Below are 21,769 nucleotides of genomic sequence, written 5' to 3' on the forward strand. Positions count from 1 at the left end.
TTTTCCACTTTTTTTATTAATGGATTATAACTTTTTAAATAATAAATTTAAGGAACTGGTCTACTTTGCTGGTAATATTTGGATTCAGTTATTTTGTATTAAGCTACCACAGGAACCAAATTCTTTAGTGTAGGTAAGGTTAAAAACAGAATCTATAAAAATTCATACATCTTTGTTCCCAATTAAGCAAGTGAGACACTAGCAGACATACAACTGGAAAGACAGCAAGTGGGTTAGATTTACAGCATCTATGAAACCCTAAGAAAAACTAAATGCCTACCGGTAATTCACCTTTCAACATTTCAGCAAAGATTTGGCCCCTCTTTTCCTGTTCTATTCACATACACAAAACATTTCTGTAGATATGTCTTCCACTTATCCAGAGTAGTTATTCTCATTCCACTCTTGGAATTCTTGTTTCCTAAACTCAGACATGCCCCTATTTTGGTGTTTTATGACTGGTGCCTTTATAGCGGCTTTGTCTTTTTCAAGTTTAATAACAGAAAAAAACACAGTTGTCAATAGACTGAACTGCTATTGTTTCTTGATGGTTGGGTTCTTGTGATTATATTCCAGGAGATTCAATGAATGAAAGTCTATGGGGAGAGTTTTCCATTCTGGCATAGATTTATGAGAAATTCTCCAAGTCCAATGAAATAAACTACTTGAGCTATACCAAAGAGAGGTGCAATGACAAGAGCTCTGCAATTAGCACCCTTTAAAAAAGCTGAAGGACCTTCTTTCATCCAAATCTTCCTGTAGAGACAAAAATAAAAGCAAATAATACCTAATTGGTTAAAACATTCTGCAGTGTATTATTTAAAAATATTTCAGCATGTTAAATGTTTCCCAGCAAAATTTGTCTATTTATACTTAGCAAGACTTTGCCAATATATATCTCGTCGTACAAAAATAAATCTTATGAAAGAGTGGTGAAATACCAAGAAGTGGTATGATTCCAGCATTTTTATGAGAGCCAATTCAAATGTTTGGTGCAGAACTAATATGGAAAACTAATTCTGAATTGTAATATTCCACATGAATAGGCTATGTGGCACCATAATATAGCCTGGACTGAATCACATAAAAGTGGTTTCTACATATTATAACTATGCACTTGGGGCAACTGGTTACTCATTACTTTAACAAGATTTATATCTACAGAGGGGTCAGAGTAAGATAAGGGCAACTGAAAAATCAGTTCAAATGGTCTGACAAATATGTGGAAGTCAATAAGCTGTCTTTAGAATCAAGAAATGTGAACTGTTTTGTAGACTTTACCTTGCACAATCTATAATTCCACTGTAGTTCTCCTCATTTCTTCCTTTGCCCATTGACTGAAGACGAGTCTTTATTACTGGAAAAAAATGTTAAAGAGATATATGTTGGTCAATTAATCACTTATTATTGTATTATGAAAACAATGGCCTTCTCTATATAAGAAACCCTTAATAAAGATAAAAATATAAATTAGCTTTCATAGGTTATCCTCGGGGGTGGGTAGGTTCCAGCCAGAACGCTAAATTGGGCTCGCCGCCGCAGCTCGTGAGTGCTTGTAGGGCCAGCGCGATTTTGCTTTTGCACTTGCGGAGATAGAAAAATCCCGCACGGTCTGGTCTGGTCGCTTGGTGACCAAGCTACAAGAAACAAATTGGAATCACTTTGTAATATACTTTGTTCTTCAGTTAAAAAGGTTTATACAAGAAACACAAATACAAGATTTGGTGATGGGGTGTGAATGTTTGTCTGGCGGTGGGCGCTAATCACAGAGCACCTGTTTTATGTCGTGTGTGTGTTTATATTTTAAAAAATCAATAAAAATATTTTTTAAAAGAAAAAAGATAAACCACGCACGCAACCGCAGGTGCGCTTGTTTCGGCATGCACGGAAGCAAAAACCCCTCACCGAAACACCGGCGCACCTGCGGCTTTGTGCACGATTTTGCTATCTCTACAGGTGCAGAGGCAAAATGGCGCTGGCCCCGCAAGCACTCACGAGCTGCAGCGGCGAGCCCAATTTAGTGTTTCAGCTAGCAGCCCACCCCTGGTTATTATCCTCAACCTTTTCTAACAAGTCCTCTTGACAAAGTAGCCCACAGGTAAACATAGAGTCATTCTTACCATCACAGGGGTTCACAGATACAGCTGCCACTGAGCCAGCTATGCACCCAGCAAGAAAAGAGTGAAAGAAGCTTGTTCGCCCTTCCAAGGAATCTTGTCCTACTCTATTCAAATGGGCAAATAGTGGGAAGTAGATGACAGAGAATGGAACATCCCTGAAAGACAAAATGTATCCCCTTTTCAAGCAATGCAGAAAACTAGTCTGAGAATGAAAAAGCTTAGGTAAACATAAAATCATTACCTCAATAAAGTGGCTCCGAGACCCTTATAGAGTCCTTTGATGCCATGGGTTTGTAGAAGCTCACTGGCTATTTGGGTAGCAGATATCTTCCTTGGGATAACCACAGGACTTACATTGTATGCTCTAGTCAGGATGGGGTTGACATTTACAAGATTGCATCCAGAAGTGGAACAAGAAACTCGGCTCACAATTTGCTGAGATGCTGAAATGATAATAGAAAATACATAAGACATGTTGTTTTGAAAAATCTCACTTGAACTTAAATCTGAGTATTAGAATTCTGAGAATCTATCTAACTACTTGTAATTATACGAGTTTGGATGCTCAAATAAGTCTTATGTTTCAGAACAATTCCTATTTACTCCCAGCAAAGGAATAAAATTTTGATATATTTAGCTTCATATATCATTATGATCTGTATAGGATAATCAGAATTTCAAACTCCATATTCCATTTTTCAAATCTCCCTCCAATAGACCTAAAGAAGATATTGTAACTGGCAGGATGGGGTCAATGTATGCAGCTCCTTTTTCAATTATAGCAATTCTGTGGTTTTAGATGATAAAGGATTTGCTTTTGACAAAGAAAACTTTGATCTGTGTGATTGTTTTGACTATACTTCACCAAGTCAATATTGACTCTTAGTAACCACTTGATTTTTTCTCCAAGAGTGATCAATTTTTTAATTCTTTATATTCATTTTATCTTGTCTTTTGTGTCTTGACTATATTTCTATTGTCTCCAACCATACAAAAGGCACGGCAGATTTTCTACATTTCCTAATACTATCCTGCCACTTTGTTCCCTATTTTATAGCATTCTGGGTTGTGTTGTGGCACTACAGTTACCATGACACAGTTTCAATACAGCTGAATTTGAAAGATGGGTAGACAGCGGTGGGCTACTAACTGGAACGGTAAATTGCACTTGTTGCTGCGGCTCATAAGTGCTTGTGGTGCCAGCATGATTTTGCTTCTGTGGAGGTAGCAAAATCGTGCACGGAGCCGCAGGTGCGCCTGTGTTTCGGCATGCGTGGAAGCAAAAAAATGTCACCGAAACACGGGCACACCTGTGGTCCATGCGCGATTTTGCTACCTCCACAGGCGCAGAAGCAAAATCGCGCTGGCCCCGCAAGCGTTATGAACTGTGGCGGCAAGCACAATTTAGCGTTCCGGCTAGTAGCCCACTGCTGTCTGTACCCATCTTTTAAATTCAGCTGTATTTTTATCTTCCAAGGTAAAATGGTGCAATATGTAAGAGTTTTGCAGTGAAATCCTACATAGTAAGATGATTAGTTTATTTCTCAGAGATCAGTGTAATATATGGAGAGAGATCCAAGGCAACATTACCTAGTCTCCCTGCATCCTGAAGCTGGATTTTTAGCATCTCCATAGGAGTTGTAATAATGACCTGACAAACTCCAGCACCACAGCCTGCTAGCATCTCTTTAGATAAAGACAGACCTACCCTGAAAGGGAAAAAGAATAAGAAGATTTGTCAAACATATTACTTTACATTAATTTGAACATCACAACATTGGAGTTCTAGCAGTGGGAATGGGCTGTATAATGGAAATACATAGGTTTTCTCCAAAGGAACAGATTTAAAAAATTTAAAAAATGAATAATGCAATGTATGTGAGGTTCTGTTTATCTCTTCAGCTGTCTCTACTAAGAGGGTGACCCTATCACTATACACTTTTCCTGTCTATTTTGTGACTCCCTTCACCCTGTGTAGAGCCTTTCATATTTCTGTATCTAAAAGAAACATGAGGATAAAACTGGGGCTTCTGTCAAAAAAATGTGAAAATGTCCTCTCACTTGTCTGTGGATTGTAATGCCCCTCTAAAATGGTAGCATTTTCAGCAATTTTAACTGTGGCAAATCCCAAAGAACTGCTTTCCTGATATATAGGACAGAAGTACAATATTTTCCCTTTCCTGTTATACCTCCATTTACTTGGTGCTCGCATTATCTTGTTTCAAAATATATTATTGTTTACCCCTTTCAAATATGTTTGAACAACTAATCCCATCGGTGGCATTTATAGAATAATTAAATTAGTTGTTATTACATTATTGTTACTATTTATTTTTAAAATATGCCTTGATTAAAAAAATGAATTCCAGAAAAGTATATGTTTAAAAATATTAAATATGCGCTATAAAAATATAGAACTTGAAACTAGTTTTAAAATCTCAACTCAGCTATGAGATTTAATGGATGTAAGATACAAGTGATATTCTAGTAACTGAAATAACATACCCTTCCTTGGCAAGAAGGTGTCTAAAATAGTCATTAGCAGCCAGTTTGATAGCCTTCTCAGGTGTTACAAGGGTCAGGTTCACTGCTGCACCTATAAATAAACATACATGTTCAATGGATATAAAGTTAACATTACTCTATAAAAAAGATTCCACACAAGTTTGGTGCAAAGTTGAGTTCTCGTTATTATAAAGAAAAGAAAATGAGAATTAGAATTAAGTAAAAGAAGGTAACGATTGCAGAAACAATGAAAGAGAAACATTCAATAATCACTGGAAATAAATTCATTCACTGTACAGTATTTTAAATTGCGATTCTTCATGTTCTAAAGAATGTAATCAATTTAATAAAATAATTTAAAAAGTAGCTTAAATAGTTAATGAAATGAATTTCCAAAAAATATCATTAATATAGTTCCCTAAATATATTTGCTTTCAGGAATGTTTAGTAATTTATTGTAACTTTTACTACAATTAATTAAAACAAATTATCAAGTAACTTAAATAATCCACCAAAAATAAAACGATGTGTCTTGGGGATAGTCACATAGGTACATTAAAATGTTTTCTCTCCTCCCACTGTCATTTATCATCTTTTATGTCTATACGTGTGTGTTGTAAGAGAAGGATACAAAACTGGACCATAAGCCTGAGCTGGGGGAATATTCCAAAAATGGGGAGATGGAAATTAGAGTTAGATTAACCTCAGAAGAGTTGAAGAAAAATGAATTATTTAAGAAGAAAAAAATAAACATCACTTTTTGATTTTTAAGCTTTAAAAATGCAATTATGCACTGATGCAGAATCTGAATTAGGTAATAGCCCAATTTATAGTACAGTAGTACCTCATGATACGAACCCCTCGTGATATGAACCCGGGGTTCGGAAATTTTTTGCCACTTCTTATGAACTTTTTTCGGCTTACGAACCCACAGCAGATCGCAAAATGGCGCTCCGCTGGGCGCCGCCCCCCGGCTGTCACCTTTTAAAACTTTTCGGGTTCGGGAGGCCGGCGAGAATCATCGCCCCCTGGCTGTCACCTTCTGAAACAGCCGGGGGGCTTCTCGACGTTCTCCAGAACGCCGAACCTGGAAGTTTGGGTTCGGGTTCTAGAGGCCGCCGAGAAGCGCCCGGTTGTTTCAGAAGGTTACAGCCAGGCGCCGCCGCTCAGCGGAGCACCGTTTTTGCGATTGGCGGTGGCGTTTTCATCCAATCTGGAGGCTAGAAAGGAGGTGGGGAATCCCAATAGGGAATTCCATGGGCGGAGCTTTGAGGTCATGAAGATGTCCGTCTGGGTTCAGCGTTCGGGAGAACGCCGAGAAGCCCCCCGGCTGTTTCAGAAGGTGACAGCCGGGCGGTGGCGCTTCTCAGCGGCCTCCCGAACCCGAAAAGTTCGTGTTCGTGTGAACGCCGAGAAGCCCCCCGGCTCTTTTAAAAGGTGACAGCCGGGCGGCGGCGCCCAACGGAGCGCCATTTTGGGATATTTTTTTTCATGGATTAATCGCTTTTACATTGTTTCCTATGGGAAACAATGTTTCGTCTTACAAATGTTTCACCTTACGGACCTACTTCCGGAACCAATTAGGTTCGTAAGACGAGGTATTACTGTATACAGCAATTGGGAAATTGACTGAATTTAAAACCCATAACCACAAGATTGCACTGATTTGTTACAATTGTTGCATTCTACATTTTAACAAAACCATTCTAAGGGGGAATTTATTAACTTGAGAGATTTGGGGATTTTTTTTTTCATATATAACATATTTATTTATTTATATTTATGCATGGAGGAACTGAATAACTATACAATCATACAACTCGTATGGAGATATAAAGAGGCTGAACTCTGATTTGGGCAGAAAATGTAAATTTAAAATAAATTCTACCTAAAACATTTACTCATTACTTAAAAATCATCTGAATGCTGAAACCAAAGTTCCTTCCTCTTCTTTCCTGGACTTTTCCTGGCTTCTGGAGATGATGCTTATTAGAGTTGTTGGGATATGTTAAATGACTGTTTAGAAAAAACAACTTTCTTTCTTCTTAGAGTTTTTAAAAAAAATTAGCAGAAGGATGGTCTACCATCCTGATGATGAACCTCTGACATGCATGCCACAAGTGGCACAGGGAGCCCTCTCTGCAAGCATGGGAGATGTTGACAAGCTCAGCTCCACTGCGCATGTGCAAGAGCCTCCCACTGACCAGTTGATTTTCGGGTCAGGCAAGCTCATGCTTTCTCCTCACTTTCTGCAGCCCATACTTCTGCTCAGCTCAGCTCATATTTCTGCTTCTGCTCAGGCAATCTCACACTGCTCACAAGAGCCTACAAAACTTTTGCCAGACCCATCCTAGACTACTGCTCATTTGTCTGGAACCCATACCACATCTCAGACATCAACACCCTTGAAAATGTCCAAAGATATTTCACCAGAAGAGCCCTTCACTCCTCCACTCGAAACAGAATATCCTATGAAAATAGACTAACAATCCTGGTCCTAGAAAGCCTAGAACTACGGCGCCTAAAACACGATTTGAATATTGCCCACAAGATCATATGCTGCAACGTCCTACCGGTCAATGACTACTTCAGCTTCAACCGCAACAACACAAGAGCACGCAACAGATTCAAACTTAATATGAACTGCTCCAAACTTGACTGTAAAAAATATGATTTCAACAATCGAGTTATCGAAGCGTGGAACTCATTGCTGGACTCAATTGTGTCAACCCCTAACCCCCAACATTTCTCCCTTAGACTCTCCATGATTGACCTCTCCAGGTTCCTAAGAGACCAGTAAGGGGCGTACATAAGTGCACTGGTGTGCCTTTCGTCCCCTGTCCAATTGTCTTTCCTTTCTCTCATCATATATATTTTCTTTCTTTCATATATCCTCTCCCCTAAGTTCACTTTATCCTTATATATATTACTACATGTCTATTTTTCTTCCTATGTATTTGTGTATTGTACAAATGAATAAATCAATCAATCAATCAATCTCTGGTCTATCATCTCTGCCTTTGCTTTATAGCACAGACGTCATGCGTCTCCAATGCTTATTCTTTTGAGATGAAGGATTACATATTCATTCATTCAATTTTTTATGCCGCCCTTCTCCTTAGACTCAGGGCGGCTTACAACATGTTAGCAATAGCACTTTTAAAACTTTTTTTAACAGGACCCTCTGGGTCCTCATTTTACCCACCTCGGAAGGATGGAAGGCTGAGTCAACCTTGAGCTGGTGATGAGATTTGAACCGCTAACCTGCAAATCTACAGTCAGCTTTAGTGGCGTGCAGTACTGCACTCTACCTGCTGCACCACCTCGGCTCATATATTATTCTTCTGAAAGTCCCTTAAAAACAGGCTCCTTTGTCTACCCTCTCTGCTGTTTTGGCCTTGTTCTAGTCCAGGGCTGTCTTGTGGCCCGGATGTGTCACACGCTGGCCACGCCCAGTTTAAGCAAAGTCCCGATATCTCATGTGACACCGTCATCATGACATGAGTTTGACACGTCTGCTCTAGTCACTCCACTGTTAACAAACCATAGTTCAAAAAGTTCAAAATCTTCACCATCATTACAATGCATTCAAAGCAACTCAGTCTTATTATTCTTCTCCATAATCAACCGATCCCAACATTTTTCTCTTTTATATTGAGGAAAAGTTGGAAAGGAAACGAAGACTCGGAGTGTGATGGAGAAAAAAGTCTTTTCCATTTCAGCACTCTTTGAAAAGTGAGTAAATCCTGAGTGCTTAGTAATCAAGTAAGACAAATGCTTGGAAAATGCCAGTGACTATTATATATAGGCAACTGGAGGGCAGTAATTTAAATATCGTTGAATTAAAATTCCCACTTTTTTTTTGCTCCTGGGCTTTATGGTAATTCAGTAACCTCTGATCGGCCTCAGATTCCTTACTCTGCGTGCCCACAAATGCCTCCATGCACCACTGTGGTACAAATGCCATAGGTTCACCATCACAGCTCAAGAATTCCTGGCAAATTTTTAAAAAGCTCTTTTTTTTGGTATTTGTTTGCTTTTGTATTTAATCTCTGAAAAATAAAATGCTATTCACTTCTACTCAGAAGTTCTGGAAACATGGCTTACTATATTAGAAATGTATTCAGAACTGCATTCCAAGACGAGTCCAATTAGCCATCAAAATTAATGCTAATATTAATAACAAAACATACTTACCTCTATACATGCCAAAATAGCCTTCTGAACGTAAAGTTTTCATTAGACAATCCAACCTGATGAAAACATCAGTAAAACAATTCATAAGTTTTTATATGCCATCTAAAAACTATACTATTATTTTAATATATATTTTTCTTTCAAGTGATAGCTATCTGTATTTAAATAGAATTAGTCAGTCCAAATGGATTAGAACATCAGTAAAAATGATTTGTAAGCTTTTACATAATTTGGAATAATTTCAGCTATTATTTTAATATCTTTTAGTCTTTTCAATGATGTCTATCCATGTTTATACATAATACAAAAGGCAATGTAGTCTACAAATGTTTTGCTATTTTCATAAATGACTTCCAGTTAAAATTCTTAAAAGAGTAGAAATTAGCATTAGCAACAATAAATAACTTAATGCCAGGTATGTGAGCATCTCAAGACTTTGAGATATATAATATATATTTATAATAATTACAGAATCATTCCATTAATAATAGTATATTTCTATTCTCCAGCATCTCCATCAATTGTTATCCACTATGATAAAAAATGCTCTTTGAATAATTTATAAATATAGTAATATCAGTTTTATAGTTACAAAAAATCAAATTAAATCCTGAGCTGTTGAAGAAGTTTCCTGTCCTAGAAATAGACAAGATTTAAAAGGGCTTTTGAAAAATATACTCTTCAAAACAAGTTTTATTGGCTTGAGATGTTTTTCCAAAGGTCACTTACATGCTTTTGTAGATTTGCTGTCCACTTCTTTGATTCTGTAGTCTAGTTTTAACCAAGTCAATTGGAAATACACAAGTAACACCTATGATCCCAGCAGCTCCTCCATTGATGAGTTTAGCGGGCAAACTAAATAGAAAAAAGTATAATATAAATATATAATTCATAATTGTAGCCTACTTTTTCTCTCTTCCCATAGCCTGTCCCTTCCCTATTCCTATCCATACAAAATCATCTGCTTTGTCCTGTTTTGCTAACTAAGAACATAATCAATAGGAATAACATCTTTCAAATTTCATGATTCTTGTAGAATAGCTTGTCATTGCTTCAGGCTTGCTACATATTTTTCTTTCTCCCCTAAATTTGAGATAACACCTCAGTTTAAAAAAACCCTAGCTAACTGTGTCAGCCTCCAACCTTGCAATGATCACAATCTTATTTTCTTCCATCACTTTTTACCCTCTCGCGTTTTACACAGAATTTAAGCTACCATATACCAACATCTGATATCTTTGATTTGACATCTATACCGAAGATCACTTTATCTTTTAAAATCTAGATTGGGGCATACCTAATCTGTTTCTCAGCCATTTTCATCTCAAAAGGAAGAATGCTCCAAGTTTTCTTTGGTCAGTGAAAATAATACAAGCTGCCGATCAGAAGTTGGTTCTTTGAAGAGACAATTCTGTCTAATCTCTGCAAACTGAACCCATACCTTAAAATCTGTTAGTTGTTCTATAAATAACCAGAGATATCTCATTGGCTGTTCGAGCATAGGGGCATTTCAAATATGCCAAGCCATCTCAAATTCAGTATGACAAATCGGAATAGGCTCTCACAACTACTATTACACCAAGTGTCATCAGTTATTAATATCTAGATGATTAATTTATGCCAAGAAGATTCAACTGTTGCAATATACTTTTTACATAATACCTATGAAATTATACAGAATAGTTCTTTGATGAATCAAAAGTCACGGGGAAATTAATTTAGAAAGAAATCTTAAGACATGTTTCATATATTCCGCCTTAATTAAATGAAAGCCATATTTGTGTTTGAAACTCTAGAACTTGGTTAATCCATTCTCCCCTCTCCTGGAGTGTTCATGAATCACTGTGTGCAGAAATGTTGTCAGGTCTCCTGAAATGTTGCATGCCTGCCAAAAGATTTCCTGTCACAGAATTACCACGGCACATTTGCAGCTTTTCCTGCACACCTGAATGTACAGAAAAAGCTGCACATTCAGGTGTATCTCATTTATTTTGACATTTATTTGCCACCCCAGTTGGCAGCTACATTGTGTTATATTTTCTGCTGAGCTGCAATAGGGAATGCTCTGGCAGGAAGTCCTTTTGATCCAGCACTTGTAGATGATGAACAAGGTTGAAATGAAATGAACAAGGCTTCATTATTAGAAATACCTCATTTTATAGTAGTTGCTCCTTTCTGAAAGTCTTGCTGGCTGAAGGGGTGGGAAACCTATTGCCAAGAAAGGGGAACAGGAGGGAAAAAAATATCCAATTGCCATTGGGTCACAAAGCACCATCTGCAAATGGCAGGTGAAACCAATCCATCATATTTCCCAATGACGATTTTATTTTCTTCTCTTGCTGCTGTCAGCCCCTCAGAAAAATGCAGCTTTTTGAACTGCTTGATACCAAACAATATATAGGAAAAACTATTGCCAATTTTCTTGGAAGTGTAGAGAGGTGTGTGTTTATTTCCATTGTGAATTAAACATCCCAACTCCAATTATATGCATCTGTTACCTGCATATTTGACTTCTATTTCATTACTTCTCTTTTGTTGTTGATTATAAACAAGAGTGTTTTATTTTAGCCTCTATAGACCTTTGCCATTTTATAGGTATAATGTATGTCGAGGAACCATTCATTTGAAAAAGAGGCACCCACCTTGGGGCCAAGGTGGAATATTATTTGCACTTTTCCTACAGAGAAAGCCCTCCAACAGTAAAGACTTCTTTTTTTTTCTTATTTAAAAAAACCCTATTTGGGCATCTACTTCAAAACTGAATGACGGCTACAGAAGTCAAAGGTGCAGCTTCCTCAGCGTAACAAGCCTCTTTTTGCCACGTTTTAAGCACGGGTTCGCCCCACTTGTAATAATAATAATAATAATAATAATAATAATAATAATAATAATAATAATAATAATAATAATAATAACAACAACAACAACAACAACAACAACAACAACAATAATATGGCTTCTCTAATGAAAAGGAGGCTCTCATATTTCTAAGTACGATTTTTTTTTCTATGTTAGCGTCGGGGTCGCGAGACAAAAACACGTAATGGAAATGAAATGCGGTCGTAGAGGTGCCCGTGAAAAAAGGGAGATCCCATTGCAACTTGATCTCCTTGTGTCAGGTGACGGTTCTCGCGCCCATTTACTCACTGGCTGCCGGGCTTCAACTCATTTGACCAAGGAATTAAAAGAAGCGTCCAGTGCGTTCTCTCCTCCCCTACTCCAGAAAAGTCGCGTCGTCATTGGCTGCAGTATTGATAGCTCCTCCAATGACAAGACGTTGCATATTTCGCCTCAACACTTTACCTTTCCCCATCTTTTCTTAAGGGCCAATTCTTTGCAAGGTCCTTTTGACAATACGTCAAAGATTACTTGCAATTTCCCGCCCTTTTGTTTAAACCCTATTGTCATCTTAGTGCTTCAGCCTTTTCACTGAACGGTCGTGGCTCCCTTTCTGATTCTCCACCGGGCAGTTTCACTTGTAAGTAATCTCACATTTACCTAAGAGTAAAGCTCCGGAGAATTTTTACATCCATGTAGTTCTTCCTTTTGTTCAGCTGTTCCTTTATTTATTTCTGCTTCATGGAGTTTATTTTTGTTCTTTGTTTTGTCAAGTATGTATTGGTGGTATGCAGAGATATAATAATACTTATATACATGATAAGAGGAACATTAGGACAGAGGCCGGAAGGCACGCTAGTGCCCTTATGCACGCCTCTTACTTACCTCTTAGGAATTGGAAGAGGTCAACAACGGATTGTCTTGGTTTTGGGGACTAGGTGATGATACTACAGAGTCTGGTAGTGAGTTCCATGTATCAACTACTGGGTTACTGAAGTCGTATTTCCTGCAATCTGGTTTAGAGCAGTTTACTTTAAGTTTGTATCTGTTGTGTGCTTATGTGTTGTTGTGGTTGAAGCTGAAGTAGCCGTTGACAGTTTGTAGAGGAGCATACAAAAATGGGCAACTGGGCACTTCCCAGACATGTTAGATCACAAATTTCATGATTTTTGGTCATTAACCATAATTTAATTTAATTTAATTTAATTTATTTGATTTATAAGCCGCCCAACTCCTGTATCATAAATACCTTTATTCAAGGTTTTGAGATGGAAGGGCTTGCAGGGTAGGTGGTGGGGAGAGATGAGAGTCTGATAATATAGATTTACCTGGTAGCGTGATTTTTGGTCTAATAAAAGCACTGACTGTACATTGCTGTTGGGATTTTTATTACAGTTTCCTCATTGTGAGATGCTGAATGTTTGTGAACACTTATTTTCCATCATAAGGTGGTAATTATATTGTAAGGTTATATTATTTTATTGACAAAACCCCCTGACACATAGATTTTGGAATGTTTATGTATTTCAACATGTTCTCATTCTGAGATGTAGACTTTATGGTTTATATTAACTCAGTGATGGCTGAGTTATGCCAAAAGTCCCAACTCATTTTCTATTACTAGATGGAAAAACAGTAGTAAGATGGAAAAAGCTGCCTGCTTCTCAAGCCATTACATGGGCAAGTGTGAAGATATTCATATCCTCCCTCCAACCAGCTGTATATTCAGAAGCTGCCACTCGGTTGTAAATTTGGCTGTGTTGTGCAAGACTGGGCTTAAAGTTTAATAAATACATAACATAAGCAACTTAAACCAAGACCTTGTGTAATCAAACCAAGGTGATTACCTTGGTAAGTACAACCAGATCTATAAGCCTTGCTATTTCAATCACTCACTGGTGTGAGTGTGTGTTTAAAGTCTGCTGTGCTATTGGAAGTGTCTACAATTTGGTGCTTGTAAACTCTTGCCTGTTCTTTGCTGATGCCACCAAATGGCTCACATCTCTGAATGTTGTGAAACATCCAGACTCAGCCTTCATAAATCTGACCTAAGTATAATACATAAAAGTAACTTGCTACAATGTCTTACCTGTCAATGACTACTTCAGCTTTCACAACAATACACGAGCACCCAATAGATACAAACTTAAGGTAAATTGCTCCCAACTCACTGCAGAAAATACAACTTCAGCAATAGAGTGGTCAACATCTGGAATGCACTACCTGACTCTGTGGTTTCTTCCCCAAACCCCCAAAACTTCACAATTGGCAAAGCTTAAAATGTTACAATATTAACAGGGACAAACTTAAAATTAATTATGTAATTTCAACCTTTAAATTCATCGTTTCAAATGTAGATCACTATCCCTGCCGACTGCAGTGATTTCATTGTGACCAGGGATGAAATCCAGCAGGTTCTGACAGGTTCTGGAGATCCAGTAGTGGAAATTTTGATAGTTCGGAGAACTGGCAAATACTGTACCACCTCTGGCTGGCCTCAGAGTTGGGTGGGAATGGAGATTTTGCAACAACCTTTTCCCAGGAGTGGAGATGGAATGGGGATTTTGCAGTATCCTTGCCCTGGAATGGGGTGGGAGTGGAGATTTTGCAGTATCTGCCCTGTGCCACACCCACAGAACTGGTAGGGGAAATTTTTGAATTTCACCTCTGATTGTAGCACTGGTCATGCCCGAGTGGAGCAGAGGAGTAGAAGCAAGTTCCCCAGTAAAAAGTGGTTGTGCTGCCTCTCCCCCCCCCCCCCCCAGTTTTAATAGTTGTATTATCTATAATTTTAAGACATATTGTAGTTTCAGTATGAAAACAGAAAATATGCAAAGATGTAAAATGCAAAAGATACATGAAGTAACTTAGCTGTGGGGGAAAAATACAATCTAAATCAGGGGTGAAATCCAGTAGGTTCAGAAAGTTTCAGTAGTTCAGAGGACCAGTAGCAGAAATTTTGAGTAGTTTGGAGAACCAGCAAATACTACCTCTGGCTGGACCCAGAGTGAGGTGGGAATGGAGATTTTGCAATATCCTTGCCGCTGGAGTGGGGTGGGAATGCCTACCAAGCTATACCCACAGAACCAGTAGTAAAAAAAAAAGATGGATTTCACCATTAAATTCATGTTGTCATGGCATTGTCATATGATGTATCACAACTTTTTCCCCTTTGCTAAACTAGTCATGGACGTGGCCAACACTTGACTCATCTGGCCTGTGGGCTGCAGATTTGACATCCCTGATCTAACAATATTACCTCTGCAAATAAACACTCAGTGTTTATTTGGCTTAGGGCCTGACTATTTATGGGACCATCTTCTGCCGCATACCTCCCAGTGGCCGATCAGGGCCCACAGGATTTGCCTACTTCGGGGGTCCTGTTGACTAGACAATGTTGGTTGGTGGGGCCTCCTCTGGCCCGGAGGCCTGTACCACTCCCACCCTCCTAGCCTTCATAAAAGCTGTGAAGACCTGGCTTTGCCAGCAGGCTTGGGGCTGTTGAGCATCATCATCCAGCTCTGGTCAAGAAGAATGAATGGTTTTACATTTAGGGGTTTTATAGTTTTGATTGTTTTTATATTGTATGCCGCCCAGAGTCCGGAAGGGAAAGGAATCCTTTGAATTTAGCTTTTTTATAAATGTATTCATAACAAACTCTGTATCTAACACACTTTTGTAGTATTTTAGATAAACATTGAAGCCAATATTTATCTAAAACACTACAAAAATTAAAAAGTATTTCCCAAATACTAACATTTGACTTCCAGCCGAAAAGCCCAGGGAAAGCAATGAGATATATGATAGCCTCAGATGAGGGAAGAGCACAAGCTGACACAGAAGATTGAAGAGTCATCTGTGAGTAATGATATGCTCAAGTAAGTTGTTACATTCAAAGAGCCCAATTTCAGCAATCAATTTACATCAATGCCTGATATACTCACCTAGTTTCTGCTAGTTTTTGATCCTGGATTGGGTGTGTACTTTTTGTTCCACTGTGAACTCTGGAATAAGATATACTGTACATCCAGGGAAATCTGCATATATCAATAAAAGCAGTTGTGGGTATTTGGAATCTTGAGATCCAGTGGCTTATCATCTTTAGTTCTGGGTGGGGTGGCACTACTCCAGACAGATCAGATACAAAACCTGGGGTTTCTTCTAGATGAAAGACTCCTGCTCCAACTCCTGTTAGCAGTTGTGGCTAGTCTCCTTTGTACAAATTTGTATGGTGTACCATTTTTGCCCTTTTCTAGATTGGGGGGAACTTGTGTTCAATCACTCACATTCTAGTCATTTCCTGCTTGGATTATTGCAATGCATTCCATATGGAGCTGTCCTTGAAGAACTTTCAGAAGCTATAATTAGTCCAGAATGCTGTGGCACTCTGTTTTGGAGGCCTCCTATGTGTGTGTGTGTCTTTACATCTTTAATATTCTCTTATGTTTAAGCCTTATGTAATAGCCTTATCCTATTCTTTTTACATCTATAACACAGCTTTTTTAGATTTTTACGATTCAACCAGTCATATAGTTTATCCCAGATTTTGTAAAAGTCAGTTTCCTCCTCTTCTTTTATATGCATCATTAGCCTATTCATTTCGGCACATTTAAAATCTTGTTTACAATCATTAGGTTAGAAGAAACTGTTTCTTTTCTGTACATTTGAACATAAGTAATCCTTGCCACTGTTAATATATGTATAACCAGGTATTGATTGTTTTAATTTATTTCTCTATCCATAATACTTAGAAGTAACATTTCCAGTTTAAGATCTATCTTTTGTGATATAATTTCTGTCAACCATCTTTGGATTTGTCTCCAATAATACCTGGCCTGTGGGCACATCCACCACATATGGTAGTATGTGCCCAGTTCTTTTTTACATTTCCAACACTTTAGTGACAATTTGGACGAAGCTTTCGCCAGTCTTGTCGGCAATAGATGCTACCGATAGAACATTTTGTAGGCATTCTATTTGTATTTCTATCTTCTTTTATCTCCAGAATATTATCATTTATTGCAGAATACAGTGGATATATCTGAGAAAGGAAACTGCATGTAGGACACATCTTGTAAAGTAAGCTAACAAATACCCTCACTCATTACTTTTCATTCAGATTATTTTTATTAGATTTTTTTGCATCAACTTCAGTAGAGAAACAGTGATAAAAATGCATTAAGAAAACAGAATATGTTTCAATAACATCAATTGCTAATAACATTTACACAATGATTACATGGGAAAGATGCTTAGATCCCCATGAAAACAGCTTGATGCATAATGCTGCTAGATAGCAGAAACACCTGAAGGAGGAGTATGTTTATTTACATTTCTGTCAACAGTTGGATAATTAATGAAGTCTTTTGCACAAATTCCAAGATACACATTTCAAGGAGTGAAAATTCTAGTTATATACAACTGCTGCAATAGAAAGTAATGTATTATTAAATAAAATAATGGATTCCACAAAGGGAACCTACAGAGTAAGCACACAGCTATCTTCAGAAGCTGTATCTTTCTGGTCCTGCTTGATCCATGCATAATTGCTGGGAGGAATGAAGCCCAGTTTTTCCAGCAGATATAATCCACTACTCCCTAAAGACAGTGAAAGGTCTCTGGAACTCAGTATAATAATTCCTAGAGTTACTGAGAATTTGTATTAAGCAGGACAGAGCATCTATTAGATGCATAATGTGCCCATGGCTTTATAAAAGAACAAAACTAGGACAAACTGCTATTCAAAAGAAAGTTTAATAATCGGTTTTTAAAAGGCTCTTCAATTTATTTGCTTTTTTCTCCTAAAATAAGGCACTGTTTTACACATTTGCAGCGTCATAATGCTGAGGTCAAACTACTGCCTCTAGTATATTTATGGTGATCGTTTGTTAGGGTACAGAAAGACTGTATTCCTTAACACAGCTGAAAATCAGAAGGAGAATGTCAAATTTCAGTCAATGAGGCAATAGCATAATTCAAAAGGTGTATGTACCTAACCCAAATCAAAACGACATCCATGTACCCCAGTAGCAAAATTATTATCAGGAATAGCTCATACTGTATCACCCAAACCTGGAAAAGCAGCTATGGGCTAGTTCTCATGGCTTTGGACCATTCTTAGCATGTCTGACCTGGTCCTCTCAATGAAACAATTCAGAAAATTTAAATGTCAATAGCATAGATACATAATTTATACACCATAGAAAAAAAGGTACCCCCTAGAATTAATCCTTCCCAATATTTAAGATATGATGTTTTTGAGATGTAATGTCAATGTAAGGGACTCCCCCAACAAAATGACACTGGAAATTGTAAGATCAGAAGAACAGAGCCATGGTGTTTTTAAAGGCACTGGTAAGGTGGGTTTTTTTTACCACATAAAGAATATGTATTTAATTCTGACTTGCATGTCAAACACATATTCTTTTATTATTTTTAGGAGTAAGACAAGTGTTAACAATTATACCCATAAAAATAAAGACTGTGTTGCAAGCAAGGAAATAGGAACTCACTTCAATAAGTTTCATGTTTGATTTTAATTTCAAAATTCTATTTATAGAATTGGTATTATGTCCTGTTCCTCAAAAGGCACTTAAAGATAAAGAAGCAGCCAAGCAATAATGGAAAACATTTGGGAAGCAAGACTGGTTTCTCCAGTAACACAAGTGCAACAAAAAAAAAATTGCGAGCACTCTAATCCCATTTTATCCCCCACTTAAAAAGCAATGGCATGTATGTATGGAGGAAGATCTCTGCTGCTGTTTTTTCCATTACCAGACAGTGCATGTTTTTCAATCCATCTTCATAGCTATCATATTCCCCTCCCTGCCTTATTTATTTATTTTATTTATTTATTAGATTTGTATGCCGCTCCCTCTCCGTAGACTCGGGGCGGCCCATCCAGCTGTGTTTAAGCCACAGTTTATTTATCAGCATTGTTCAGTAAGGGAGGTCGTTTCATAAAAAATCACACCAGCAGACAATTTGGAACCCATTTATGACCAGGTACTTGTTCAATATTACTATTTTTGGGCTAGTACTTGATAATATTACCTGGTATCCAAACTAGGTAACATTATTGGTGCCATCACAAGAACCGATTCTGGTAGTTGCATTTACAAGCTGGAAATTGAGCTAGATAACATTATCTAGCTCAGTTTCCCAGCTTGTAAATGCAACTACCAGAATAAAACAGGATTTTCCTCCCTCCTGTATTTATAGCAACAGCTCACCCATCATTTCTAAAACCCAAATGAGAAGAGAAAAAACAATAAAAATGAAAAACAGGAGCACAGATTAAATAGCATTTGTCTCCTCCTCCTGATGTGGAACATTTGGAACACAGAAGATTTCTCAAAGTCTTTCCCAAAGATTTCCCCAAACACATTCATACCATTTACATGGACTGACATGAAGCAACTGCTCACAGACTTCTGAAAGCTGGGACATAGAATGACAACGTAGTGCAACAACAATAACATTGCCATATGCTGATGTGTGATTTGACTGAATGAGCCCTCAGTCTGTATGAAACAGGATGGCAAACAGAAGAAGCAGGGACAAAGCAGAGTTGAGTGATCTCTAAAGAGATTCAGAAATTACTCATTTTTCCAATGTTTTCACACCTTGGTTCCATTTTTAGATTGGTTCTGGTCTCATTTGAGAACAGCTGGCATAATAATGGAAGAGATGGACTATATTTAAGGACATTTTACAGGTAGTCCCCGACTTAAGACCACAATTGAGCCCAACATTATTGTTGCTAAATGAGACATTTGTTAAGTGAATTTGTCCCATTTTACAACCCTTCTTGTCACAGTTGTTAAGAGAATCTGGATGCCCCATTGACCTTGCTTGTCAGAAGGTCACCAAAAAAAAAAATCGCAGGACCCCGAAACACTGCAACTGCCATAAGCACAAGTCAATTGCCATCACATGACTATGGGGATGCTACAACAGTCATAAGTGTGAAAAATAAGTCACTTTTTCAGTGCTGTTGTGACTACTAAATGAACTGTTGTAAGACTTGGACAGCTTGTATTAAAAAAACAAAAAAACTAACTTTATGGGGAAATCAGGTTCCATTTTAAGTCCTTTCATTTTCAAGAAATCATTTTCAAATCAAAAAGTTAGCAGAAACTGATTCCACAGTCTTAATTTTATGATAGCTCATACCAAATGCATCTTTAAAGTTAAAAATTATTATACATTTATTTCTGTTTCTGTTAAATTCCTGGTAAGAACTACTTGCAGAACTGATGAAACAGCTTCGTAAATAACCAGACAGTCCATTTAGTTACTCAGATCTCTAGTAATGTCTTCTATACTAAAAGACCTTCACCTGGACCTCAGGAGCTCCCAGCTTCCAATTGGTCTCAAGGGCAGTTGGTGAATTAGGCATTTGATACCTTTCTTTATGGTATATCTCCTGTCAGTTGAGAAATTTTCTAATGGGTTCAAATAACTTATCGGGGCCAAGCAGTAGAGTTAATTGAAATTTGTTGGAGAGATGGAGTATACACACAATAAAAGATTGAGGGAAAGCAGGGAACAACTCACAAAACTTGTGGCACTTGTCCCTTTCTCTCTTTGACATACACACACATGCACACACTTGAGTAAGTCCCCTTTTACAACCCTGTGATCCCTTAATTCAGGATAGAGTCGGCAATTGGATGGAGCTGAGCATTTACTGGCTGGATGCCCTTCCTGATACCTAAGTAGAGTTCTCAGCACACTGAATTTCATATGAAGACCTCAGTAAAACGGCTTCCCCTGAAATCATATATGCTTTGAATGTATTTGGAAAAATGTGCATGAAACACATAATCTAATTAAGACGGTGTTTTATTAACAACTGAAAATTTCCTAACACATTGTTTTAGATGGCCTAGTTAAAAGGAAATTTAAAAGGAAATTAAAGAACTGTTTAAAAATTAAACAATTTAAAAGAGAGACTGAATTATTGCTTGAGTTCTGATTTCTAAAATTATAGTTTGTCAGGAAAGAGCCATTTAAAAGTTCCCACAATGCACTTTCATTTAAGTCAGTGGTAGAACCCCATTGGTTATAATACAGTATATTAAGACTGTACCACAATGACTTTCCTCTGTAGCTTAATTTTGCAAAATTATTTTTAATGTAATTTAGTAAAAATAAATATAAACAATACAAAGCACAGTTATAATTTGTAAACTCAGCCCTGAGGTATTTTAAGATAATTATATCAGTTTTACAGGGTGCATTCCAAAAGTAATGCAATTATTTAAAAAAAAGTAATATATTGAACAGATTTGCACACACACTTAAAATTCTTCAAAGTACTGTCCTTGGGCCTCTACACATTTTTTCTAGCGACTCTGCCATGACTGGTATGCGCCCTCGAAGGCGTCTTCGGGGACCTTTCACAAGGTCTTCCTCACGGCTGATTGGATCTCTTCTATGGATGAAAAATGGGTTCCTTTCAGGGCTGGGAACAAAAAGAAGTCTGCTGGGGCGATACCAGGACTATAGGGGGTGGGTGGGGCAGTGTTGGCACCTGGTGTTTGTCGTGGACTCATAGTGCGTTGTGGCAAGGTGCATTTTTTTGTCCATAGAAGAGATCCAATCATCTGTGACGAAGACCTTGCGAGAGGTCCCTGAAGACGCCTTCCAGGGCACGTACCGGTCATGACAGAGTTGCTGAAAAAAATGTGTAGAGGCTTGAGGACAGTACTTTGAAGAATTTTAAATGTTTGTGCAAATCTGTTCAATAAATTACTTTTTTTAAAAAAAAAAATTGCATTACCTTTTGAACTCACCCTGTACATTTATCCAGTTTCAAATAGTCATGCCAGGACTAGATAAAAGTTTTATGTTGTTAAAATATCATGCTGTAATTAGATTTTTAGAGAGAATAAAAATGGAGTGTATTAAAATAGAACTACTCACCTCTCAATGTTTTAATTTTAGTTCGATAGCCAGAACACCAAAGACAGGCTTTTAATTTTATGATCTTAGGTTTGGCATGTGCTATACACATTTCTGGCAGGAACAAATAGTTTTTTCTTTCAGCATAAATTGGCTGCACTGACTTCTAGCAGTCTGAGAACATAGATAAAGCAAAAAAC

At 37.6% G+C, this 21,769-nt stretch overlaps 1 protein-coding gene across 2 annotated transcripts; it reads right to left on the reverse strand.

Annotated features, from left to right (window-relative positions):
* Nucleotides 1–319: 319 nt before the first annotated feature.
* On the reverse strand, nucleotides 320–10,139 carry LOC139165706 (mitochondrial glutamate carrier 1-like). 2 transcript variants are annotated; one of them, XM_070748933.1, is made up of 11 exons: nucleotides 10,120–10,139; nucleotides 9,552–9,677; nucleotides 8,823–8,878; nucleotides 4,626–4,716; nucleotides 3,706–3,829; nucleotides 3,549–3,550; nucleotides 3,289–3,336; nucleotides 2,362–2,484; nucleotides 2,121–2,275; nucleotides 1,282–1,357; nucleotides 320–756 (listed from the first exon to the last, which is right to left on the reverse strand). In XM_070748933.1, the coding sequence occupies exons 1-11, from the start codon at nucleotides 10,137–10,139 to the stop codon at nucleotides 597–599; spliced, it is 981 nt and encodes a 326-aa protein (XP_070605034.1). In that variant the 3' UTR covers nucleotides 320–596. The 2 variants fall into 2 exon arrangements, with proteins under 2 accessions (XP_070605034.1, XP_070605033.1); XM_070748932.1 differs by lacking the exons at nucleotides 3,289–3,336; nucleotides 3,549–3,550 and having other exon boundaries at nucleotides 2,362–2,563; nucleotides 3,711–3,829.
* Nucleotides 10,140–21,769: the final 11,630 nt, after the last annotated feature.

The sequence above is a fragment of the Erythrolamprus reginae genome, chromosome 3, assembly GCF_031021105.1.
Source record: "Erythrolamprus reginae isolate rEryReg1 chromosome 3, rEryReg1.hap1, whole genome shotgun sequence".
NCBI lineage: Eukaryota > Metazoa > Chordata > Lepidosauria > Squamata > Dipsadidae > Erythrolamprus > Erythrolamprus reginae.